Genomic DNA, 27,365 nt, shown 5'->3' with positions numbered 1-27,365 from the left:
GAGAGTAGTTCTCTCCTAATGCTTGAAATAGAAGACATTTAACAAATACTCGATTATTACTAAACCTATTCTATCTCATTCTATGAAAATGATCTTGCCTCCAGTTACCATTAGAACAAGTAACTATACTTCAGAGGGACACACCTTCAACATACACTCCAAAACTCCTCCCTGTACCCCTAAACACCATTCCATGCTCCAAAATTACAAAATACTCACACAAATAATTAAAACCCAGAATTGACTATGAGTGAGAAATGGCAGACAAAAAATATGCTAGATTCTTAACAACTTTAGATAATAATCACATGAGGATTTTATACAAAATAGTTTACATATTTACATATTAAACATAAAAAGAAGCATAAACAAAGAACTAGTCACTGTCAAAATATCAGCAAATTTGAAAGATAACCAAATATAATTTCCAAAATTAACAGACACTGATAATAAATTCAATTAAAGGGTTAAATGGGAGATTAAACACGATGAGGGCTTCCCTGATGGCTCAGTCAGTAAAGAATCTGTCTGCAATGCAGAAGACTCAGGTTCAATCCCTGGGTCAGGAAGATCCCCTGGAGAAGACCATGGGAACCCAATCCGTATTCCTGCCTGGAAAATTCCATGGACTGAGAAGCCTGGCAGGCTACAGCCCCTGGGGTCGCAAAGAGTCAGACTTCCCTGGTAGCTCAGCTTGTAAAGAATCCACTTGCAATGCAGGAGACCCTGGTTTGACTCCTGAGTCATGAAGATCCCCTGAGGAAGGGAAGGGTACCCACTCCAGTATTCTTTGGCTTCCCTGGTGTTTCAGACAGTAAAGAATCTGCCTGCAATGTGGGAGACCTGGGTTCGATCCCTAGATTGGGAAGATCCCCTGGAGGAGGGCATGGCAACCCTCTCCAGTATTCTTGCCTGGAGAATCCCCATGAGCAGAGGAGCCTGGCAGGCTACAGTCCATGGGGTCAGAAAAAGTCAGATAAAACTAAGCAACTAAGAACTAGACACAATGAAGAAAAAATTAGTGCCCCAGAAGATGTCAAGAGACAGAAAAGAGAATAAAAAGGTATAAAATATACTTTACAGGTGTTTCCCCCACCAAAAAAAGTGAGCTGTGATGGCTTAAGAAGATGATAATAATTGAGAATTTTTACAACAAAAATCACATATGCATCTACACCCTAGGAAGCACAATTAGTTCCAAATACTATTTGGGATAAATATAAATAAATCCTTATCAAAATACATTATATCAAAATTTATAGAATGCTAAAGTAAAGCAGAGGCAAATCAAGGGAAAAACAGTATCTGTGAAGGTGGAAAGTGAAATATCCAGCAGACACCTCAACAGGAAAAATTGGTAGTGTTTAAAAAAAAAAATTCATCCTATAAAAGTATACTCAGCCAACTATCACAGAGGAGAGAAAAGTACATTTATTTTAAGAAAGTGAGAGAGTTTACAACTCGTGATTGAAACTGGGAGGAAACTGTTAAATAAAAATAAGAATAGAGCAAAAAAAATAGCATGCAGGTAGACAAAACCACAAGCTTCCCTTGTGGCTCAGCTGGTAAAGAATCTGCCTGCAGTGCAGGAGACCTGAGTTCGATCCCTGGGTTGGGAAGAACCCCTGGAGAAGGGAAAGGCTACTCAAGTATTCTGGCCTGGAGAATCCATGGACTGTATAGAGTCACAAAGAGTTGGACACGACTGAGCGACTTTCACTTTCACTTTTCAGACAAAACCACCGGAATATTGACTCCATAAGACAATAATGTCTAGGAATTTGGAGGTAAAAAAATTATAGGAATTTGGAGGTACAATAATAGTAAGATATAAGACTAGAAGATGAAAGAGCACATGGGAGTTCTTCTAAGGACCTAATACAATTTGGAAAAAAACAGAGATAATTAGTAACTTTAGACTTTGTTCTATCAGGGAAGCATTTTTTTTTCCAGGTAATAAACACTAGTAGAAAAGAAAAGGAATTATAAAAGTCAAATTAATATGGGAATACCAGACCACCTTACCTGCCTTCTGGGAAATCTGTATGCAGGTCAAGAAGCAACAGACAGAACTGGACACTGAACAACAGACTGGTTCCCAAATGGGAAAGGAGTACGTCAAGGCTGTATACTGTCACCCTGCTTGTTTAACTTATATGCAGAGTATCTCATGTGAAATGCTGGGCTGGAAGAAGCACAAGCTGGAATCAAGATTGCCAGGAGAAATATCAATAACCTCAGATATGAAGATGACACCACCCTTATGGCAGAAAGTGAAGAGGAACTAAAAAGCCTCTTGATGAAAGTGAAAGTGGAGAGTGAAAACGTTGGCTTAAAACTCAACATTCAGAAAACGAAGATCATGGCATCCAGTCCCATCACTCATGGGAAATAGATGGGGAAACAATGGAAACAGTAAGAGACTTCATTTTGGGGGGCTCCCAAATCACTGCAGATGGTGACTGCAGCTATGAAATTAAAAGACGCTTGCTCCTTGGAAGAAAAGCTATGACAAACCTAGACAGCATATTAAAAAGCAGAGACACTTTGCTAACAAAGGTCCATCTATGGTTTTCCAGTAGTCATGTATGGATGTGAGAGTTGGAACCATTAAGAAAGCTAAGCGCCGAAGAACTGATGCTTTTGAACTGTGGTGTTGGAGAAGACTCTTGAAAGTCCCTTGGACTGCAAGGAGATACAACCAGTCAATCCTAAAGGAAATCAGTCCTGAATATTCATTGGAAGGACTGATGCTAAAGCTGAAACTCCAATACTTTGGCCACTTGATGCAAAGAACTGTCTCACTGGAAAGACCCTGATGCTGGGAAAGATTGAAGGCAGGAGGAGAAGGGGACGACACAGGATGAGGTGGTTGGACTGCATCATCAATTCGATGGACATCAGTCTGAGCAAGCTTTGGGAGTTGGTGATGGACAGGGAAGCCTGGGCGTGCTGCAGTCTATAGGGCCGCAAAGAGTCGGACATGATTGAGCGACTGAACTGAATAGAAGGAAAAAGAAAAACAAATCCAATAAAAAGTGAGAAAGGAGGAAAAAACATAGAAAAAAGGAAGAGATAGAGTATAAAATAAAATAATTTCAAATACATCATAATAAAGACTTTTGATTTCTGATTGAGGATGTAGAGTCAGAAAGAACACTGGTTTTCAATTTTTAAAAAAAAGGGCAGCCAAACTCTAAGTTCATGACTACTGTTGAACACACCGAGAGGTCACAGGACAACTAACCAGCCCCAAATCTAAGAAGGGACGTGGCAGATGCTGCTAGAAGCTGTTAAGAATAATTCACCTAGAATAAACATCAAACTGGTGGAGCATAAGTATGGGCTGGTTAGAATGCATGGAGCCACAGGGACCAAAGAGTTCACAAACTGTTGTACATTTTTCTTCAACAGAACAGACCAAAAAGACGGATGAGAGTCTTGAGAAACAGATCTCCATAGTACAGGCCTCAGGGAGGGGGAAAGGGCACTAATCCTTGCTTATCTCCTCTAGGGAACCAAAGGTTAATTTGCTTGGAGCAGGACAACAAACACTGCTGTCCCCTGGGCACTGGGAAAACAGGTGCGTCTGGGGAAGGGGCTGCACTATAGCTTGGGAATAGGGTCCCCGATGGTTCAGATGGTAAAGAATCTGCCTGCAGTGTAGGAGACCTGGGTTTGATCCCTGGGTTGGGACAATCCCCTGGAGAAGGGCATAACAACCCACTCCAGTATTCTTGCCTAAAGAATTCCATGGACAGAGGAGCCTGGTAGGCTACAGTTCATGGGGTCGCAAAGAGTCAGACATGACTGAGTGACTAACACACAGGACAGGAGCACTAATGAGGCCAAATGCCCCAGATACAGGAACACACTAATGCAGCGAAAGACTGTGGCTTTCTCAGAACAACAGGGCAGACATGTTCTCTGTTCTTCCAGTTTCCTGTGGAACAAAAGTAACAGTGGGACACTACTGGGGACTGACAACTCCTCAAGTGCTGTGCAAAGAGAAGACCTAAAGATAGTGAGAAAACCCTCTGGCAAACCAGCCCCTAACCTAAAAATAAGACATTGCTAGAGGAATTTGAAGCCTGTGGTGCAATGAGGGTAACCACAGAAACAACAAACCTCAAGCCTGCCCAACTCCTGACTGTATTAACTCAAACCCCCCACATTAAAGGCCTAGTAGAAGGAAAGATGTACCCATTTCCAGGCATACAAACCATTTAGTCTACTTTCCTACACAAGATGCACATCTAGTTTAAAAAAAAATTACAAAGCATAGGAAAAGGTAAAAACACCAAACACTTCCAAGAGATAAAGCAATCAACAGAACCAGCCTCATATATGACACAGATACTGAAGTTTTCTGACAGGGAATTTAAATTAAGGGCTCTATGGGAAAGGTGGAAGATATGCAACATCAGATAGGTAATATCAGCAAATAAATGAAGACTGTAAGAATTAAAAGGAAATACCAGAAGTAAAAAGCATAGTAACAGATGTAAAGAATGTCTTCAATGGCTCATCAGACAACTCACAACGTGGAAGAAAGAATCAATGAACTTAGTGATAAATCAAGAGAAATAGGTCAGTCAACAGAAACTGAAATACAATGAGGAAAAATAATGGAAAGGCAAAGACTAACCAAGAATTGCTGGACAACATCAACAATTTAATGTAAGTATGACTGGAATTCCTGAAGAAGAGAGTGTGGGACAATAAGTATGTGATGAAATGATGACTAAGAAATTTCCAAGTTTCATGGCAGTCACAAATTCACAGGTCCCAGAAGCTCAAGGAAAAAACAAGCAAAAGTCACATCAAGTCAAATTGTATTTCCCTAGGAAATTGTCCACTTCATCTAAAGATTCGAATTTCAAATGTATCGCTTAAACATGCCCACAAAACAAAAAGACAAGACTGTTTAAAGGAATGAATTCCAGGGACTTCCCTGGTGGTTCAGTGGTCTTTACTTCCACTGCAGGGGGCAGGGGTTCCATTCACTGGTAGGGGAACTGAGATCCCAACTACCCCATGACCAAAAAAAAAGAGTTAAAAGAAAAGGAATGAATTCCAGCAAATATTTAAGTAACAGGTAATTTCAATCTTACAAAAAACTTCTGAGAATAGAAAAAGTTAAATACAAGCCAACTCATTTATCAAACTTACTATAACCTTGGTGCCAAAACCAGGTAAGTCTCCCCGCAAAAGAAAATTATCATACAATCTAATTCAGGTACAAAAAAATCTAAATTATGAAAAACCTGATTCCTGCAATGGGAATATGTTGTGTATGTTTCTGTGTCTGCCCTCATATCACAAACCTGTATTTTGATAATTGTACCTCAATATAACTGGTTTTCTTCGCAACCCTATATATTTTATTTTATGCATTAAAAAATGTTATTTTGAAAAGAGGTTCATAGGTTTCAGGCTCCCAAAGGGGTACATGGCACACAAAAGAGATAGGAACCCCTGTACTAAAGAAACTCCTATTGGAGATATACACAAGGCAACATGCAAGAATGTTCAGGGCAGCAATGTCTGTAATAGCACATGTCAGTACAAGGAGGAAAGGGCTCCATAAACTAAGGTATACTCACCAGGCGCACTGTTCTAAAAGTCATTAAAATGAAGGTACTGGAGCTACATGTATCAGCAAGGACCTATTTCTTAATCTGGATGCTGGATACATGGGTGTTTAATGCAATATTCTTTAGATAACCAACACACCACACTATTTTATTTTTCTCACTTTCAATGAGAAAGCATCATGGATCATCACCAGTACATGCACTGACATTTAGGAACCATATCCATTAGTCAGGTACCGTGCAAAATACAAATTCCTTAGGAAGGTTTTCTCCTTTCCAAATTTCTTCTAGGTTTTCCAAACCACCTCGTTGGAATTAACTGTCCTGTCCTATTCTTCATAGCAATTTGTATTTAATTCTCTAATTACAAATTTATGAATTATATAGTGCTTCCAGTTTTATTGATAAATTAGAGATACCAAGGGAACATTTCATGCAAAGATGAGCTCAATAAAGGACAGAAATGGTATGGACCTAACAGAAGCAGAAGATATTAAGAAGAGGTGGCAAGAATACACAGAAGAACTGTACAAAAAAGAACTTCACAACCAGATAACCACGATGGTGTGATCACTCACACTCACCTAGAGCCAGACATCCTGGAATGTGAAGTCAAGTGGGCCTTAGAAAGCATCACTACTAACAAAGCTAGTGGAGGTGATGGAATTCCAGTTAAGCTATTTCAAATCCTGAAAGATGATGCTGTCACAGTGCTGCACTCAATATGCCAGCACATTTGGAAAACTCAGCAGTGGCCACAGGACTGGAAAAGGTCAGTTTTCATTCCAATCCCTAAGAAAGGCACTGCCAAAGAATGTTCAAACTACCGCACAATTGCACTCATCTCACATGCTAGTAAAGTAATGCTCAAAATTCTCCAAGTCAGGCTTCAGCAATATGTGAACCATGAACTTCCAGATGTTCAAGCTGGTTTTCCAAAAGGCAGAGGAACCAGAGATCAAATTGCCAACATCCACTGGATCATGGAAAAAGCAAGAGAGTTCCAGAAAAACATCTATTTCTGCTTTATTGACTATGCCAAAGCCTTTGACTGTGTGGATCACAACAAACTGTGGAAAATTCTTCAAGAGATGGGAATACCAGACCACCTGACCTGCCTCTTGAGAAACCTGTATGCAGGTCAGGAAGCAACAGTTAGAACTGGACATGGAACAACAGACTGGTTCCAAATAGGAAAAGGAGTACGTCAAGGCTGTATATTGTCACCCTGCTTATTTAACTTATATGCAGAGTACCTCATGAGAAATGCTGGGCTGGAAGAAGCACAGCTGGAATCAAGATTGCCAGGAGAAATATCAATAACCTCAGATATGCAGATGACATCACCCTTATGGCAGAAAGTGAAGAGGAACTAAAAAGCCTCGATGAAAGTGAAAGTGGAGAGTGAAAAAGTTGGCTTAAAGCTCAACATTCAGAAAACGAAGATCATGGCATCCGGTCCCATCACTTCATGGCAGATAGATGGGGAAACAGTGGAAACAGTGCCAGACTTTATTTTTCTGGGCTCCAAAATCACTGCAGATGAAATTAAAAGACACTTACTCCTTGTAAGGAAAGTTACGACCAACCTAGATAACATATTGAAAAGCAGAGACATTACTTTGTCAACAGAGGTCCGTGTAGTCAAGGCTATGGCTTTTCCTGTGGTCATGTATGGATGTGAGAGTTGGACCAGAAAGAAAGCTGAGCGCCGAAGAATTGATGCTTTTGAACTGTGGTGTTGGAGAAGACTCTTGAGAGTCCCTTGGACTGCAAGGAGATCCAACCAGTCCATCCTAAAGGAGATCAGTCCTGGGTGTTCATTGGAAGGACTGATGTTGAAGCTGAAACTCCAATACTTTGGTCACCTGATGCGAAGAGCTGACTCATATGAAAAGACCCTGATGCTGGGAAAGATTAAAGGCAGGAGGAGAAGGCGACGACAGAGGATGAGAAGGTTGGATGGCATTACCAACTCAATGGACATGGGTTTGGGTGGACTCTGGCAGTTGGTGATGGAACAGGAGGCCTGGCGTGCTGCGATTCATGGTGCAAAGAGTCAGACATGACTGAGCGACCGAAGTAAACATACAGCATTGTATAAGTCTAAGGTGTACAGCATAGCTTGATTTACATATAATGTGAAATGATTACCACAGTAAATTTAGTTAACATTTGTCTTATATAGTGAATTTAAATATAGTTTGTGCATGACTGACATCTCAAGTATAAGATCTTTGATGGCTACACACTGCTTTGTATTTATAAGTTCGCAAAACTACATTTGTTGAGTTTGATTCATTTACCTATAGTCACTCTGAAAGAAATCCTGAACAATGGCTAAAAAGTTGTGGTTACATATTTATTATCTATATTGAGATATTGAGGTAAAATCTGATCATAAGAGTAAAACCTCCCATCATAAAGCTGGATTTCTACTTTTTATAATCTTACTGTTATTTTTAACTACAATGAAAAACACATGAAAATAACTCTGGGAACAATGTAAAATAAGATATATTTATTCTAAAGGATTTACATATCTATGTTATGTAAATCCAAGTTGGGATGATGATTTTACATTTAAGTGTATAGAATGATACATGAGTTAACTATGCCCCCTACTGACTGAAAAAGTATTTTGAAAACCAAGTAACATTACAGAGAATAGATGTACCACATAAAAACCAAATATCCCAAATGTACTTTTATAATGCAAATGGGAGTCATAAAAAGGACTTTGTAGGTTTTAAGTCAAGAATATATGAGATAATATTTATTAGAGAAACAGGGGACATGAGAAGAAACTTTGGAACTGACTGTGCAGTCACCACATTACACAATTTTAGGAAGCATCCTTCACATTACATTCTGTATCAGTGGTTCTCAAGCAGGGGCAATTTTGCCTCCCCGGGGACATCTGACATCTGTGTGGAGATGCTTTCAGCCATCATAGGGAGGTGGGGGTGTGGTGCTTGTGAATAGAGGGTAGAGGGGTGTGGTGGTAGTTAGAGGCCAGAGATGCTGCTAAACGTACTACAATGCACAGCCCAGTCTCACAATAAACAATTATCTGGCTCCAAATGTTAAATTGTGTTAAGAAATTTTGCTCAACCTGAATATTCCCTTTCAGGTTGTGCAATAAGGAAACAAAGTCAAATGGAGTTTTACGACTTGCTTCAACTTTGCTGAAAGACTGAAAGAAGACACTCAATCTCTGCCATCAAGGAATATGGGTTTTGGGACTTTCCTAGTGGTTCGGTGGTCAAAACTGCCCCTGCACTTCCAGTGCAAGGGGCACAGGTTCAAACCCTGGTTGGGGAACTAAGATCCTGCATGCCACATGGCATGGCCAAAAATATACATATATATAGTATTACATTTTAGTCCTTTTCATTTGGGATAGAAAATTGTAGACAAGACAGTTTCATATGTCCACCTTTTAGCTCTATTGTAAGGATGATACAATTCGAGCATAAACTTTTGATGGGTTAACAATAGTTTTTAAAGTTATTAGGCTACCTGTGTTTCCATTTCCATCATCCTCTGTTTTATTTCTTTTATTTCTGCTTGTGTTTCAGCTTCTCTAAGTCGGATGGTCATCAGTTCATCTTGTAACTCAATCATGGCATTTTTCTTAGGTGGGTCTTTCCATCTCCCAGTAGTACGAGCTAAGTGGCGCTAAAATTAAAAAACAAAAAATCATATTGCAACAAATATTCCCAGTACTAAAATAAAAGCCAAATTAACTGAGCACTTATTTCAGGTCCAGTACTGTATAACCCACTTTATATGTGTCATTTTATTTAATTCCCAGAAAATCTCAAAAGTTAAACGCTATTATTTTCACTGTACAGAAAAGAAAATGGAAATCGTGATTAAGTAACTCCAGAAAGGTCCCACAGCCAGGAAGTGGCAGATTTGGGATATAAATTCAGATACAGTTCAAATGTTTTTATTCTGTAGATTCAGTTCAGTTCAGTCGCTCAGTCATGTCTGACTCTTTGCGACCCCATGAATCACAGCACACCAGGCCTCCCTGTCCATCACCAACTCCCGGAGTTCACTCCAACTCATGTCCATCGAGTCAGTGATGCCATCCAGCCATCTCATCCTCTGTCGGCCCCTTCTCCTCCTGCCCCCAATCCCTCCCAGCATCAGAGTCTTTTCCAATGAGTCAACTCTTCGCATGAGGTGGCCGAAGTACCGGAGTTTCAGCTTTAGCATCAGTCCTTCCAAAGAAATCCCAGGGCTGATCTCTTTTAGGATGGACTGGTTGGATCTCCTTGCAGTCCAAGGGACTCTCAAGAGTCTTCTCCAGCACCACAGTTCAAAAGCATCAATTCTTCGGCGCTCAGCCTTTTTCACAGTCCAACTCTCACATCCATACATGACCACAGGAAAAACCATAGCCTTGACTAGACGGACCTTAGTCGGGCAAAGTAATGTCTCTGCTTTTGAATGTGCTATCTAGGTTGGTCATAACTTTTCTTCCAAGAAGTAAGCGTCTTTTAATTTCACGGCTGCAATCACCATCTGCAGTGATTTGGGAGCCCAGAAAATAAAGTCTGACACTGTTTCCCCATCTATTTCCCATGAAGTGATGGGACCGGATGCCATGATCTTCGTTTTCTGAATGTTGAGCTTTAAGCCAACTTTTTCACTCTCCACTTTCACTTTCATCAAGAGGCTTTTTAGTTCTTCTTCACTTTCTGCCATAAGGGTGGTGTCATCTGCATATCTGAGATTAATTATTAATTATCTGCATATTCTGTAGATTAATTACTGTAAAAAATATAATTTTTATCCTCATTTTTCCCTGAGAGATTTTTACATTATTTTTTAATGAAATCCCAGGAAAAGGGGAAAACAGAACCATTCATGAATTAGGGAAACAATAGCAGAAATTAACAGCAGTGTTCTCAAAAAATTCTTTCATTTGTTTTTAATTAATTTCCAGTTTATTGCTGTCTGATATTTCTTAAAAAAAAAGAAAAGCCATGGCAATGTAAAGAACTTTGTTAGATATATTCCCCACCCCAATTCATACCAAGATCACTTTCTGAAATAATATGTAGTTTTTTTTCCTGTCTGTTCTCCGTCTTATAGATTCTATTTTTCTTTTTTTTGCTACTTATCAGTAGTTTCCCTCATATGTGAATAAATTTGTGGCATATAACTAAATGACTATTTTATTTTGTGATAAAACCATTTTGAAAAGAAGTTACAAATTCATAAATTTATGTTGATGCCACGCACCCTTCTGATGCTTCATAATGACCAATGAATTTAACACTAGAAGAAATAAGTACAATATAAAAAACATTTTCTCTTAGTTCTTTAGAAAAAGTTAACACAAATCACAATGGTATAATAAGACAACAAAAATATGACTTGGTCTCTATTTTACATTTTATTTAATTCTAAAAATCAAAGAGAAAAAAAGCTTAAAAGTGCTTTCAATTTCTAAATGCTCTCAGTTTTGTACCTAACAGAGTCTTTCTCACTTTAAACTCAAACCCTAGTGTTGGTTGTTAACTACTTCAAATTTACACAAAATGGATTTTTAGGTTTTATATTTTTTTAAAAAAGCACACAAAATATACTCATATACCTGCCAGTGTTCCTCCAAATCCTTGACTTGTTGTCTAAGCTCTTTCAAACCCATAATAGCTTCTGCTTCTCTCAGTTTCACAGCAATGAGTTCTTCCTGAAGTCTTGCAATGTTATTCTCATCAGGAAAGGAGTTGTTTCTCTAAAGAAAGAGAGAATTTAATTGGGGATTTTTTTTTTAATTTAAAGAATAAAATATAGCATATACAACAATACAGCAAAATAACAAGAGCTATTTTATCTCACATGTAATTGTGCTTAATTTGATACAATCTTATTGAGATATAATCCACAAACTATAAAACTTATCCTTTTCATGAACACTAGTCAGCAGTTTTTAAGAGTATTCACAGGGTTATGCAACCATCATCACAAACCAATTTCAGTACATTTTAATCACCCCCAAGAAACACTATACCCATTAGCAGTTACTTTATGTTTTCGACACCCCCGGGCCCTGACAATCACTAATCTATGTCTCTATGAACTTGCCTATTTTGAATGTTTCATACAATGCAATCATACAATTTATGGCCTTTTATGACTAGCTTCTTTCACTCAGTATGGTTTCAAATTTCATCTTTTTTTAAAATTGCCAAATAATAGTTTCAATGTCCAGATATACCACATTTTATTTATACATTCATCAGTTAATGGAAATGTGAGTTGTTTCCACTTTGAGGTTACTATGAGTAACACTGCTATGGACATTTACGTGATTTTGTGTAGATGTATGTTTTTAACTCTCTTGAGTATATGTGAAACAGCAGAAATGCTAGATCAGATGGTAATTCTACATTTAATTTTTAAGAAACTGGCAAACTTTTCAAAAGCAGTTGCATGTTTTACATCCCCACCAGGAAGGAACTGTCTTTAATTTTAAGGACACAGAGAGTCTAATTCTGTTTTAATAAAATACTAATCAGAATTATGGAGCAACAAGATTAAAAATGTTTTTCAACATGGCAATAAACATATTAACCTCTGATAGACCCATCTTCAGATATAGGGTTGCCATATTAAACTGCTCTCAGGAATGACCAAAGAATTCTAAATTAGGCTCTAATAAAAGTTCCTTAAGTAAACTAAGTTCCAAGTCTATAAAATTTTCTATCTCTGAAATTTTTCATTAACATTTTAGCCCACAGAGATGGCTGAATAAAGTTATTCTTGCCAACTACACATTTTTTGTGATGGATTTTAAATATTTTCTCAACTGGAAACCAGAAATTTACTGTATATGTATTTTAAGAAAAACCTATCTTGCATGAAGAAATTAACCATAGGATGCATGAATACTAACAAAGCTACTTAAAAAAAATTGAACCCAAGAACATTTCCTTCTTCCAAATATTCAAAACAGAAAGATCCAGACTCTTAACTAAATCATGGAGCCCAGAATACTCCCCATTAGGCACTTTTTATTTTTTTCTGGCTTTTTTCTCAACAAATAGGAAAAAAAGTTTTCCAAAGATAATATAAAAATAGCAAGTAGATTTCTAGCACAATTATTCCACTATTAACTATAGTTATTTTCATTTAGAAACAGTTAAGAATTTGAGGCTCTTTCACATCCATTGTTTATGAGATTCTGAATCAATGGCTAGATACTACCTAAGGGTAAAAGAAAAAAAACGCAACACAGAACCCAAATCATCTACGATTTTATAGATGAGAAAACAGAGATTCAGAATTTGTGATTTGGAACACAGACTCTCAAGTCTGAGGTTATAAGAAACCTAAAAGTGTTTCTATTTCCACTACTCATCTGTTCTTTAATAACCTTCAAAAGAGGTAAGTTAACTTCTATAAGTACGTCTCCAGCTAAAATCTTCCTATATAAACTTGATGGTTTTCTGTAGGTTGGAAAGCTGTAACAGTTATACTCAGATGAAAATTTCCCTGAAATGTTTACGTATTTAACTAGTCTATTTCTACACTGTTGCAGATAAAACTATTACAATATTTGAAAACAATGGTTAATTTCTTTCTTTAAACAAATTTACTTTTACAAGAAAAACAAGACACATTTGCAATGTGTTTCAATCAAAAAATTCACTTCATATATATCAGATCTACATATTTCAAAGTAAAAATGTTCACTTCTCAGCTGAAATTTGATTAAAATGAATATTTGTGTATTTTGTGCTTAGGATGAAAATTTCACAGTGGATTTTTAAAAATTTACCTTGAACTGGGAGAAAAGCAAGTGATATATTTATATACTGTTGGGATAAAAATGGTAATATTCATTTTTAAAAGAACTACAAATGTGGTTATGGTTTTAGTTCTTTTTACTCATGTTTGGCACAGGCTTTAAATTAAAAAATACACTGTGGTCTACACTGACCCAAAAGTATTCCATAAATGAATTTAACAAATATATGGCCAATTTTTCAAAGCTAAATCTATTTCTTCTAGAAGGAAACTGCTGTCTTCTGTTTAATTACATTAACTGAAATGTGCTTAAGAGGAATATTTTCAGCATATTTTATATACTAAAAACAAAAAGGGTTAGTATTCGATCAATGGCCAAGATGTAATATTACTACGTTGTAGACTGTTATAGTTCATATCATCCCATTTGCCCCAGGATTTTAAGGGAATGGAACCCACTCCAGTATTCTTGCCTAGAGAATCCTGTGGACAGAGGAGCCTGGTGGGCTGCTGTCCATGGGATCGCATAGAGTCGGGCACAACTGAAGCGACTTAGCATGCATGCATGAGTTAGAGAAGGAAATGGCAACCCACTCCAGTATTCTTGCCTGGAGAATCCTGTGGACAGAGGAGCCTGGTGGGCTGCCATCTATGGGGTCACACAGAGTCGGACATGACTGAAGTGACTTAGCAGCAGCAGCAGCAGTCTGAAAGATACTGCGTCAGCTATAGTTGGGTGACTCTAAAGGCCGTTAAGTACTACTTATCTTGACAACAGTTAATCTGTATTCCTTTCTTTTCTCCAATCATTAAATATCATTTATATCAAAATTATCCTGGTTTATTCCCTCGAAAAGGACGTTAATCTCTGTTTTTATCCAAAATATGGGGCTTTGACTAGTATGGTAACAATAAAAATTAAATAGCAAACATGTATTTTTTCCTTTTCTCTCTTATAACATGTAAGATTTTTAATGTGCTAAAAACCATGCCAAATTTCACTGCTCAATAAGCACTTAAATATCTATCATATGTCCCATTTAGTTTGGGAATGACAGCCTTCATGTTGTTCTTACCTTTTCTATATCCAGCACTTTATCCTGCATTTCCTTCAGCGCACACTGAGACTCAGCTTCACTCAGTCGGGCTTGGACCAATTCCTTCTCTAGCTGTAGCACAAAATCTTCATTGTAGTTGGAACTGCATTTATGCTACAAGTTATAGACATACACTGAAATTTTTCAGAAGTTTGAACATGTATATATAATAAAAATAAGTGCAATTACACAATACAGCTATTGAGGGTAACCAGACTGTAAAAGTTCCATCCACCTAGTATTTCCAGCTTATCTCTTTTCCAGAAAACAAAAAATTCCAGGTTTGATATCTATAATGATGATCACATTATCAGGTGTTTATAATCAAACCCAATCCATAGAAGATAAATATCTTCTTTTATCTGTCCATTCATCCAAATGCTAACAATTTGTTCCAGCTCTATAGACCTGAACTGAACAACACTGTAACCACCAGTCACATATGGTTACTGAGCACTTGAAATGTGGCTAGTCAAATTAAGAAAGGTTGTAAGTGTAAAATACAAACTGGATTTTGAAGGCTTAATGTCAAATAAAAAGTCAAAATATCTCATTAATTTTAACACAGATTGTATGTTGAAATAATATTTCAAATGTACTGAGTTAAAATACTGATTTAATCAAATAAAACTTTATTATTAATTTCATTGTTAGTTACTCCTTTTATTATGGCACTTTAAAAGGCATATGTGGCTCACACTATATTGATAATAGACAGCACTGATATAGACTACAGAAGACAAGTACAAATCTACTGTAAATTCTAGTTTAACCTAATAGGAATAAAAATAAGGCATCTATAATAAAGTAAACCATCCTAAATCCCAAAAGAACAAAAATGTATTTGCTGTTAGAAATGTACTGATCTCTTTAAATATGCTCATGAAAATGATTGCTAGAAGCAACAATGCTGCATAAAGAAATTAACCATGAAAGGATGAAACTCTTCCATTTCCTTTCCTACTTTACACCAATGTAGCTATTTAAGAAATCCCCTTTCAAACTAGTTTGTACCCAAAGATGTTCAAAAAAGGAAAAAGACATCTAATTTACCACTATAAGAGACTTCCTAAAATAAACTATCACTTCACATTTAATTCATGTAGTAATTACTACGTGATTAAAAAATAGTGACAACTCAAAATTCCAAAATAAGAGTCACAGAGAATAATCTCCTACTGAACTAACATAAGCAAAGAATGGGTATTTTTACTCTTTAATATATTAGGAACAAAACAGATAGCAAATTAAAACTATTTAAAAACTATTAAATACTTAATTAAAATATACAGTACTCCCTTGCCCATTACTCAAAAAGTTATGTTTTAAAAATGCACAGTTCAGCTACTAGGCAAATGAGAACTTTTAAACTCAGTCTTATTTCTCCCAGTCACTTTCTGATACTATTAAAACAATATTTCAATATAAGAAATAGATTTGCAATAGGTACATCACCTTAGCAAATACTTACCTTACCAAACAGAAAAATGACAGTTTTAGAACGGCTGCATCCAAAATGCAGGTGTCATGATTTTGTTTAATTAGATCACAGTTATTTTATGAGTAATACTAGAATCTTTTGCCTTTAAAGCTCTGACAAGAGTAATTCAGGCTTACTTGTTAAGACTTTATTAGGAGGGCTCAAGGAATACATCAAACCGAAATGGCCAATATGAGAATGGAGTCATTGATCTGGTGTAAACCAACCCATCCAATCAAGTGTTAAAAAAAAAAAAAAAAAGACTAGTAATATTGGGAACAAATTTTTAGCAATAAAATTTACAGAACTTCTAATCCTCCTCTCTCTGTTGTTCAAGGGATTCTTTCTACAGTGTACATGTTATTTCTCTTCTCTCCAGTTTGTTCCTCAATCCACTACAAACTAATTTTAGCCTTCATCCCTTGATGAAACTGCTCTAATCACTAACAGTATTAATATCCAATAACAATATAAAAACTCAATGGAAAGCCCTTTCATTCAGCTCTTAGCTTCACCAGATAGTCTATGGAATTTAAAACAACCGACCACTCATTAAAAATTTCTCCTCCCCCAGATTCTGAGGTGTTACTCTTTCATGGTTTTACCTCGTATCTTCTGTCTGCTCTGTCAATTCTACTACTTTACTATAGATATGCCTATGTGTTTATGTGTGTACATATGTGTATATCAATCAGCAGGCCTCAGGGTTTCTATATTCTGTGATTTCTCTCAACCTTTCTGTTAATTTTCTTATTTTGTAGATTCCTCCTATGTGATTTCATCCATTGTCTAATACAGTCCATACAAAGACATTATCGGATACAACGTATATCAGATTTTTACTCTATTTAATTCTATATAGACAATGAATGAGATCACCAAGGAAGAACCTGCAAAATAGTTTTAAAAAAAGCAAAGGCGGTGTGGGGGAGAGGGAGAGGAACATAATAGTGGAACTCTAAGGACAATAAATATAGATAGAAATCGACAGATATACAGATATATAAAGAGTGATGACTCTCAAGTCTGTATTCTCACCCTGATCTTTCTAATAAACTACAGATTCATATTAACAACTTCCTATGGTTTTCTTCGTCTGTTTAGCCTCACACTCACCTCACATTCAGCCTTTCAAAACTGGACTCCTTATCTTTTCCTCCTTATATGCTAAGGATCCCATCATCTAACAACCAGCCAAGTAAAAACTTTCCCTATTATTATACTCAACCCATATCAAATCAATCACCACATCTTAGTTTTCCTTCCAGCTACCTCTTGAATTTGTCTGCTCCTTTCTATCTTTAACAGTCATTGTTTTTATTTATGCTCTCATCTTTCTTTGAACTACTGCAATAGTCTTACATATATGACCATCTAACTATTAATTACAGTGCTTAGTGGGTATTATTTAATATAAGCATACCTCATTTTATTGCTCCTCACTTCAGTGCACTTTGAAGATACTTTTTGTTTTTGTTTTTTAACAAATTGAAGGTCTGTGGCAACCCTACTTCAAACCAAGTTTATTGGCACTGTTTTTACAACAACATTTGCTCACTTCAAGTCATATTTTGTAGTTCTCATTGAGGTTCACTGTGTCATATTTTGGTAGTTCTCACAATATTTCAAACTTTTTCATTATTATTATTTTTGGCTTGTGATCAGTGAGCTCTGCTGTTTCTACTGCAATTGTTTTCAGGGGGCATGAACCACACACCCATTTAAGATGGTGAACTTAACTGATAAATGTTGTGTGCATTCTGACAGCTCCACTGACCAGCCAGCCATTCCCCGCATTTCTCTCCTTTTCCTTGTGCCTCCTTATTCCCTGAGATACAACACTGTTGAAATCAGGCCATTTGATAACCTACAATGGCCTCTAAGTGTTCAAGAGAAAGGAAGCATTGCATATCTCTCATTTTAAACTGAAAGCTAGGAATGATCAAGCTTAGTGAGGAAGGCATGTGGAAAGCCAAGATAAGCCAAAAACTAGGGCTCTTGTCCCAAACAGCCAAGTTGTGAATGCAAAGAAAAAGTTCTTGAAGGAAATTAAAAGTGCTACTCCACTGAACACATAAATGGTAAAAATGCACAACAGCCTTACTGCTGATAATGGAAATAGTTTTAGTGGCCTGGATAGAAGATCAAACCAGCCCTAACACTCCTTGAACCCAAAGTCTTATCCAGAACAAGGACCTAACTTTCTTCAATTCTATGAAGGCAGAAAGAGGTGAAGAAGCTTCAGAAGAAAAGTTTGAAGTTAAAAAGAAATTGATTTATGAGGTTTAAAGAAAGAAGCCATCTCCATAAAATGAATGTGCAATCTGAAGCAGCAAGTTCTAATGTAGAAACTGTAGCAACTTATCCAGAAGATTTTGGTAAGATCATTAATGAAGGTGACTACATTAAACAACAGATTGTTTATGTAGATGAAACCACCTCCTATTAGAAGTACGTGCCACCTAAAGCTTTCATAGGTAGAAGAGAAGTCAATGCTTGGCTCAAAGTTTCAAAGAACAGGCTGATTTTCTTGTTAGGGGCTAATGAAGCTAGAGGCTTGAAGTCGAAGTCAGTGCTCATTTACCATTCTGAAAATCTTAGGACCCTTCAGAATTAAGCTAAATCTACTGTCTATGCTCTAAAAATTAATGACATAGCCTTGATGATAGCACATTTGTTTATGACATGGCTTACTATTGTAAGCCCCACTGTTGAAACCTAATGCTCAGAAAAAGATTCCTTTCAACATATTACTGTTCACTGACAGTGCACCTGATTACCCAAAAACTCTGATGGAGATGTAAAATGAGATTAATGTTGTTTTCATGCCTCCTAACACAACATCCATTCTGCAGCCCAGGGATCAAGGAATAATCCTGACTTTCAAGTCTTATTATTTAAAAAATACATTTTGTAAGGCTATAGTTGTCAAAAATGAGCCATTCCTCAGATAGATCTGTGAAAAAAAAACTGAAAACCTTCTGGAAAAGATTCACCATTCTAGGTGCTATTAAGAAAATTCATGATTCGTGGGGAAAAGTCAAAATATCAACATTAACTGAAGAAGCTGATTCTAACCTTCATGGATGATTTGGAGGTGTTCAAGACCAGTGGAAGAAGTAAGCACAGATGTAACAAAAAGAGCAAGAGAACTAGAGTTAGAAGTGGAGCCTGAAGATGTGACTGACTTGCTGCAAACTCATAGTAAAACTTGCAAAGAAAATGCTTTCTTGAGATGGAATCTACTTCTGGTGACAATGCATGTGGATTACTGAAATGACAGCAAAGGACTGAGAATATTACACATGCTTACTTAATAAAGCACTGGCAGGGTTTAAGAGTATTGACCCCAACCGTGAAATAAGTTCTACTGTGGGCAAAATGTTATCAAACAGCACTGCATGATACAGAGAAATTTTTCATGAAAGGAATCAAAATCGTTGTAACAAACTTCACTTTGCCTTTTTAAAAATATAAATTGTCAATCTTCAGCAACCACCACCCTGATAAGTCAGCAGCCATCAACATCGAGGCAAGACCTTTCACCAACAAAAAGATTACAACTCACTGAAGGCTTAGATGATGGCTAGTATTTTTGGCAATAAATATCTTTTAATTAATGTGTGTACATTGTGTTTCTTAGACATAGTGCTACTGCATACTTCACAGGCTACAATACAGTGTAAACGTAACTTTTATATGCACTGGAAAACCAAATATTTTGTGTGACTCACTTTTTGTGATATTTGCTTTATTGCAGTGGCCTGGAATTGCACCCACAATCTGAGGTATACCTGTATTTTATGTTACAGCTCATACTAAATTGTAGTAGAAGCATTTTTACCATTTTGCCACCCGGCCCAGGTAGGTGTTTTCTTTCCCTTTTGTACTGAGACTAAAGAAGTTTTAATTCCATGTTTATTAGTACAAACATGTTAATGAAAATTATACAAGCAGTGATACACTTTAACAAAGTATTCAGAATAAATCTAACTTCACTAAGCCAATTTCATCTCATTATCAATTTTTGTATATAGCAACTAGCTCTATTCAATTACATACATATACATTATTGAACAAAAAGCTTTTATTGGGATCAGTTCTTAGTACTGATATGGACTCACTGGAGATTCTGCATTTAGTGCTATGACCTGGAGGTTTAGGAAAAAAACTAACATTTGTTTGGTTGAAATATGGACTAAAGGGTGGCCCATGGTGAATGAACTGGAAATGCTGGACATGCCTTGGTTCAATGTAAAGAAAGAGAAAACTGGTGACAAAGAAACTGGGGAAGATATATGGAGACATACTTTTCTGAATATGCTAAAACTGTGAAGATGCTGCTTCCCACGTGAATGTTCGCCAAAGGGTGACCTCAGCAGAGGATTTTAAAAAATCAGTTCAATGTATAAGATTCTGATTTAGGCTCTAAGGAAAGTGTGATCCAAAATTTCTTGTGGCAAGAGCATTCTCATTCTTCCTTTCTGGGCTGGACAAATCACAAAAGCTGCAGTGTTGCCCTACTTAGATGAAAGGAATATAATAATATCTGCTTCTTCCACTATGCTCTCTGCACTATGAGGTCAGTTCCAGCTCAACTCTGAAAAATGTAATACTATTTGCTATTGAGCACTAACTAAAAAGTTCTGTTTTATTTTTTGTTTCTTGCTTTTTACTTTTGGAGTCAAATATTTTTCATTGCTTGATAGAGAAAGGGGAAAATGGTGCTCTCAAGTTAGAGGAACAAAAGATTTTAAGTCATAAAAAAAAAAAAAACCTCAATTGAATGGGATGACCCATTCCGTGGATACCAGTCAGCCTCTATCCTCAGAAAGCCCAATAAACTTATGAACAAAGTAGCTACAGTAGCTGGAACAGAGGTTATACATGGGCTCAGCAACACATTTCTACTCGCCAAGGTGATCTGGCTACTGCCACTGCTAAGTATCCAATCTGCCAGCAACAGAGATCAACACTACATCCCTGATACGACACCATTCCTGGGGGTAATCAACCTACTACCTGACAGCAGGTTAATCATACTAGCCCAGTTCCAAAATGGAAGGGATGTTTTGCTCTTACTGGAATACACACTTACTCTGGATATGAACTTGCCTTCCCAGCATGCAATGCTTCTGTCAAAACTATCATCCATGGAATTACAGAATGCCTTCTCCACTGTGATGGTATTCTACACAGCATTGCTTCTGATCAAGGAGTGCACATCATAGCAAAATAAGAACAGCAATCGGCCCATGCTCATGGAACTCATCAGTCTTATCAAATTCCCTAATATCAAGCAGCTGATCTGACAGAAGGGTGGAATGACCATTTGAAAACTCACTTCCAGTGCCAGCTAGGTGGCAATATCTTACAAGACTGGGACAAGGTTCTCCAGAAGAATGAATATGCTGTGCATCTCTGTGCAATATACAGTGTCATTTTTCTCCCATAATTCACAGATATAGGAATCACGGGGTATAAATAGGAGTGACACTATTACTGCTACAGACTCACCAACAAAATGTTTGCTTTGCAACATTATGTTCTGCTGGTCTAGATTTCTTAGTTCCTGAGGGAGAAATGGGTCCATGAAGAGACAGTAAACTGGAAGTTAAGGCAAACCACTTAGAGGCCTCACACATCTGAATTAGTGAGTAAAAAAAGAGAATTACGGTGTTGGTTTGGCTGACTGATCACTACTGAGTAGTCCACTACACTACAATGGAGATTTGGAAGAATATATGTGAAACATAGGAGATCCTTTCATGTGTCTCTTAATATTATCATGCCTTGTAGTTAAGGTAAAAAAAATTACAATAATTCAATTCAGGAAGGATTGCCTATGGCCCAGATCCTGTAGGATTCAAGGTTTGGGTTACCCCACCAAGCAAAGAACCATGACCAGCTGAGGTGCTTGTTGAAGGTAAAGGAATACAGAGTGGGTAGTGGAAGAAGGTAGTTACAAATACTACCACATGATCAGTTACATAAATGAGGACTGTAATTGCCATGAGTATTTCCTCCCTATTTTGCTATGAATGTTTTCTGTTTTCTTTGAATATGTGTGTTTTCTTTTCTCTCTTGTTCTCTTATTATGCAATATAAGATGCACTGACTTTATATTATAGCATTTAAGTATTGTTAATTTTACAGTATATCCTGTAATTAAATTACAAGATATCAAGAAGGGAAAACATCACTCAAGAACTTCACCACCTCTTCTGGGGAAGACATTAGTACATTTTTAGTTATGCTCAGGATATAACTGTATGAAGTTATGCAGAATTATGACCTTACTGTTTTCTTTACCTGGAGATTAAGTATAGATTAATAAGATGCACATGGGTGCCCAGTTGACAAAGGCTGGACTTGTGATGGTTAATTTTCATCAACTTGACTAGGACATGGGATGCCCAGATTAGACATTACTTCTGGGTGTTTCTGTGAAGGTGTTTTCAGATGACTTAGTAGACTGCCCTCCCAACATAAGTGGGGACCAGCCAATCTGTTCAAGGCCTTAACAGAACATGTAGCAGAAAAAGGGAGGATTCATTCTGTTCCTGCCTGCTGCTTGAGCTAAGACATTAGTCTTCTCCTACCCTTGGACTGGAATTACTTTCATTACTCTGCAGAACTCTAATACAGGGTAAATTTTATAAGATTAAATTTACTGATTATAGAGGTTTTATTATTCTTGCTTGGTTTTGGTCCGTTTCAATTGGCTCAGAGCTTCTGCAATGGAATTCTCTTATTTGGCATTTATTTCTACATTTCCAATTTTGCTGTTCAAAATTTTGCAGATCTAAATTTGATCAAGAAAATGATATACTTCTGATATTAAAACTTCACCTGTCAGTTTTAGTCTTTTAAGTTTTGGTTATTATTAGCCATTTATGCCATTGACCAAACAAACTGGTAGAATAATGAAATAATGTTAACATTAATCTTAACAGTAACTACCACTTATTAAGCACTCATTCTATGCCAAGCATTATTCCAGAGGACCAACTCACTTAAATCTCAATAATCCTTTATTATATATAGGATAAAAAAATTTATATTATATACAGAAGTTAAGTACTTTGTAAAAGGACAGACAAATAGTGAGTGGCAGAATTGGGATACTGTAAAGTAATTAACCTCCAATTAAAATAAATAAATTTATTTTAAAAAGCCACTGTTAAAAGACATTACTGTGCACTGTAAAACACCTGTTTCAATTTTGAAATTTTTTTCCATGGGGTGGGAAGGGGGGAGTGTCATTTATAAAACAAGGAGTTTTGTTTCTCTTGTTTTCATTAAGCTTTTTAACTTAACTACCTCCAGTGGAATAAGAGATGTCAAGAAAGGCTATGGGTGCCACACAGTCTGAAAAAAAACTGCAGCACATGTGGACATTTCCAGCTGCTTATTAGGAGGATGTGCCCCATGAAGACAGTGGCTCTGAAACAAGTGAACACTGGGGAAGAAAATTTCTGAGTAGAAAACTTTTTAACATGGATAGTCCACTTCACTTTATAGTTTTCGCAAACCAAACAGAAAAAAATAATTAAGAAACAATAAAAATCTGGAAACCAAGAACACTGCATTGAAAATTTTAAAACAAATCAACAAAAATTGGTCTTTTATATATGAGGTTGACTTGAGGTCAGGAAAAGAATGACAAACTTTTGAGAGAAGAAAGGAATCATCAAGGGGCTTCCACAGTGGCTCACTGGTAAAGAATCTGCCTGCCAATGCAGGAGACATGCGTTCTATCCCTGATCCAGGAAGATCTCACATGTCACAGAGCAACTAAGCCCCTCCACAACAAGAGAAGTTGCAGCAATGAGAAGTCCACACACTGCAACTAGAGAGTAGCCCCTACTCACCTCAGCTAGAGAAAACACCATGCAGCAACAAAGACCCGGCACAGCCAAAATAAATAAATATAATTATTTTTAAAAATCATCAACGCCAAGAGAAGCTCAAAGTGAGGTTTAATAACAATTAAACTATCATATTGAGCCCAAGCCCTGATCATTTCCAGTGCAGCTGTTTCGTTTTAAGATGTTCCTGTTACACTCACTATAAAACAGATTTTAAAGTTTATGATAACAACAATGATGACAGCAGCTAACATCTACTGAGTGCTCATTATACGTCAGGCTATGCTAAGCACTTTGTATTATCACTTTACCTAAGTAACCTTAAAAGACCCAGCAAGTAAAAAAAAATAGGCAATTCTGTCAATTGGGATTATGGAGTACAGAGCCCAGGTCTTAACTTGCAAGCCATATAAAGGATGAAATAATACTTTTTAGAGCTTAATATATTGTTTTAATATGTGAAAGTATTAGTCCCTCAGTCATGTCTAACTCTTTGCAACCCCATGGATTTTAGCTCCTCTGTCCATGGAATTCTCCAGACAAGAATGCTGGAGTGAGTAGCCATGTCCTTCTCCAGCATATCTTCCTGATCCAAGGACTGAACACTGGTCTCCTGTATTGCAGTGAGATTTTTTACTGTCTGAGCCACCAGGGAAGAATTTTAATATGTACTGTTCTAAGAATTAGAGCTTCCCAGGTGGCTCGGTGATAAAGAATCTGCCTGCCAATGCAGGAGATGCCAGAGAGTCAGGTTCAATTCCTGAGTAAAGAAGATCCCCAGGAGAAGGGCATATCAATCCACTGAAGTATTCTTATCTGGAGAATACCCACAGACAGGTGCCTGGCGGGTTACAGTCCATGGGGTTGCAGAGTTGGACACAACTGAGTGACTAAGCACAGCACAGCACATGGTACATTCTACTGTTATGGCTAAAGCATCTATACTATTTACATAGGTAAATAGTCCAGAATATGATTCTATGCAAAGGAATATCAGAAGGTAAAAAAATTTAAATTAAAAAGTTGTATGTTGCTCTCCCACCCAGCATATGATCCCAAAAGATGTTTGTAATCCTCCCTACCACATGCTCCATGTAGTCTTTGTTTAAAAGAAATCCAAACAATATGGATGCCCTATTTAAAGATCTGCCACACTAAACTTTTTTGAAAAAATGGCATATCATTTTTTAAATGATTTCCAACATCTGAAAACTTACATACATCCTTTAAGGTGGAAGATCATCTCTGATTATTTTTATACTCAACTGCAAGATATTCTGATGAAAAAAATGCTAAGAAAACAATTATTTCCATTAAAGTGAGCATTCATTTATTATTTAGGCTGAAAAGAAATGATTACATATGAATGTAAAACATTTAATCTTAGACTAAGGCCAAAATTATTTTGGAAGAAAACTTCTGTTCAGATTTCGAGGCATACTGACCAACAGTGTAAGAATTTACCAAGCTTAAAAAGTTGGCATAAAGTTCAACATACAGAAAACTAAGATCATGGCATCTGGTCCCATCACTTCATAGTAAATAGATGGGGAAACAGTGGACACAGTGGCTGACTTTATTTTTCTGGGCTCTAAAATCACTGCAGATGGTGACTGCAGCCATGAAATTAAAAGACACTTACTCCTTGGAAGAAAAGTTTTGACCAACCTAGATGGCACCCCACTCCAGTACTCTTGCCTGGAAAATCCAATGAATGGAGGAGCCTGGTGGGCTGCAGTCCATGGGGTCGCTAAGAGTCGGACACGACTGGGCGACTTCACTTTCACTTTTCACTTTCATGCACTGGAGAAGGAAATGGCAACCCACTCCAGTATTCTTGCCTGGAGAATCCCAGGGATGGGGGAGCCCGGTGGGCTGCCGTCTCTGGGGTCGCACAGAGTTGGACACGACTGAAGCGACTTAGCAGCAGCAGCAGCAGCAGCAGCTGACAGCATATTAAAAAGCAGACATTACTTTGTTAACAAAGGTCCATCTAGTCAAGGCTATGGTTTTTCCAGTGGTCACATATGGATGCGAGTGTTGGACTATAAAGAAGAAGGCTGAGTGCCGAAGAATTGATGCTTTTGAACTGTGGTGTTGCAGAAGACTCTTGAGGGTCCCTTGGACTGCAAGGAGATCCAACCTGGATTTCCATCCTGACATAGATCAGTCCTGGGTGTTCATTGGTAGGCCTGATTTTGAAGCTGAAACTCCAATACTTTGGTCACCTGATGCGAAGAGCTGACTCATTTGAAAAGACCCTGATGCTGGGAAAGATTGAGGGCAAGAGGAGACATGGACAACGGAGGATGAGTTGGTTGGATGGCATCACCAACTTGATGCACATGGGTTTCGGTGGACTCTGGGAGTTGGTGATGGACAGGGAGGCCTGGCGTGCTGCGGTTCATGGGGTCGCAAAGAGTTGGACACGACTGAGAGACTGAACTGAACTGAATATAGTCTATTTTGGATTTCTAGGAAATTTAAATAAGTTTACCAATAATTATATGTTTTTTTGAAATTAAATGGCTTTTTCTTGAAATGTCACCAAAGATTAAGTGTTTATTGTGCAGGAAGAGATGTTAGATATTAACTTCCATATTCATAAAGAAAAACAAACCCACTAGGTAAAAGCAGGTGTTGGGCAATTCTAAATGCTGCTCAACAAACACATTTTCTAAATTATCTAAAAGATTTCACAACTTGCACTAACAGTTTTTAGTCTTTAATGTTTATTCATATGTATACTCTAAGTACGATTATTTTTTATTCCTCACACCAAATCCTTGGTTCTTAAAATTATCACATAATTATTTCATATTTTCTTCTAGAATTATAGGAAGAGGAAGGAAGATCAAAAGAAACCTTGCCTAGCCTCCTGTTTAGTACCTCCTGGTACAAAGGTCTCAACCATCTGAAAGGCAGTCACTTCAGCAGTCAACAATGTTAACTGTTATAATCCTTCTTGTATACGCTGTTCCTAGCCAATACACTGATGGACAAAGATTACTTATTCAGGACACCTGAATGATAGGCAGTCATGTGTACGATAAAAAGTTTTTAAATATTAATAGATCAAGCAAGACTCAGACAGTAGATCTCCTCAGGAAAAATCATCCAACATAAACACATCTGTGCCTCATCACACTCAAAAGGGACAGAGTCAGACATGCGACTGTACAAAATATTACAGGATCATTTCTACCTCTATGGGCTTCCTAGGAAAACTGATGTGTAACATTGTATAACAAACACTTCAAGGGATCAGTTCAGTTCAGTCACTCAGTCGTGTCCGACTCTTTGTGACCCCATGAATCGCAGCACGCCAGGCCTCCCTGTTCATCATCAACTCCCTGAGTCCACCCAAACCCATGTCCATTGTGTTGGGGATGCCATTCAACCACCTCATCCTCCGTCATCCCCTTCTCCTCCTGCCCTCAATCTTTCCCAGCATCAGGGTCTTTTCAGATGAGTCCACTCTCCGCATCAGACCGCCAAAGTACTGGAGTTTCAGCTTCAACATCAGTCCCTTCAATGAACACCCAGGACT

At 37.3% G+C, this 27,365-nt stretch overlaps 1 protein-coding gene across 9 annotated transcripts in view; it reads right to left on the bottom strand.

The window, feature by feature from the left end:
- The window catches only part of EVI5 (ecotropic viral integration site 5), a 226,152-nt gene that overhangs the window by 75,329 nt on the left and 123,458 nt on the right, over positions 1-27,365 (bottom strand). For 6 of the 9 annotated variants that reach the window (XM_040232310.1, XM_040232306.1, XM_040232307.1 and 3 more), the window contains 3 exons: positions 14,444-14,578; positions 11,212-11,352; positions 9,120-9,278 (listed from right to left, as the gene is read on the bottom strand). In XM_040232310.1, coding sequence (XP_040088244.1) covers positions 9,120-9,278; positions 11,212-11,352; positions 14,444-14,578 — 435 coding nt within the window. The remainder of the gene's footprint in view (positions 1-9,119; positions 9,279-11,211; positions 11,353-14,443; positions 14,579-27,365) is intronic. The other 3 variants (XM_040232305.1, XM_040232308.1, XM_040232309.1) reach the window with 1 other exon arrangement.

The sequence above is a fragment of the Oryx dammah genome, unplaced genomic scaffold, assembly GCF_014754425.2.
Source record: "Oryx dammah isolate SB20612 unplaced genomic scaffold, SCBI_Odam_1.1 HiC_scaffold_28, whole genome shotgun sequence".
NCBI classification, from domain to species: domain Eukaryota; kingdom Metazoa; phylum Chordata; class Mammalia; order Artiodactyla; family Bovidae; genus Oryx; species Oryx dammah.
Note: the sequence above shows the minus strand (reverse complement) of the source record. Positions and strands in the feature narration are given on the sequence as shown.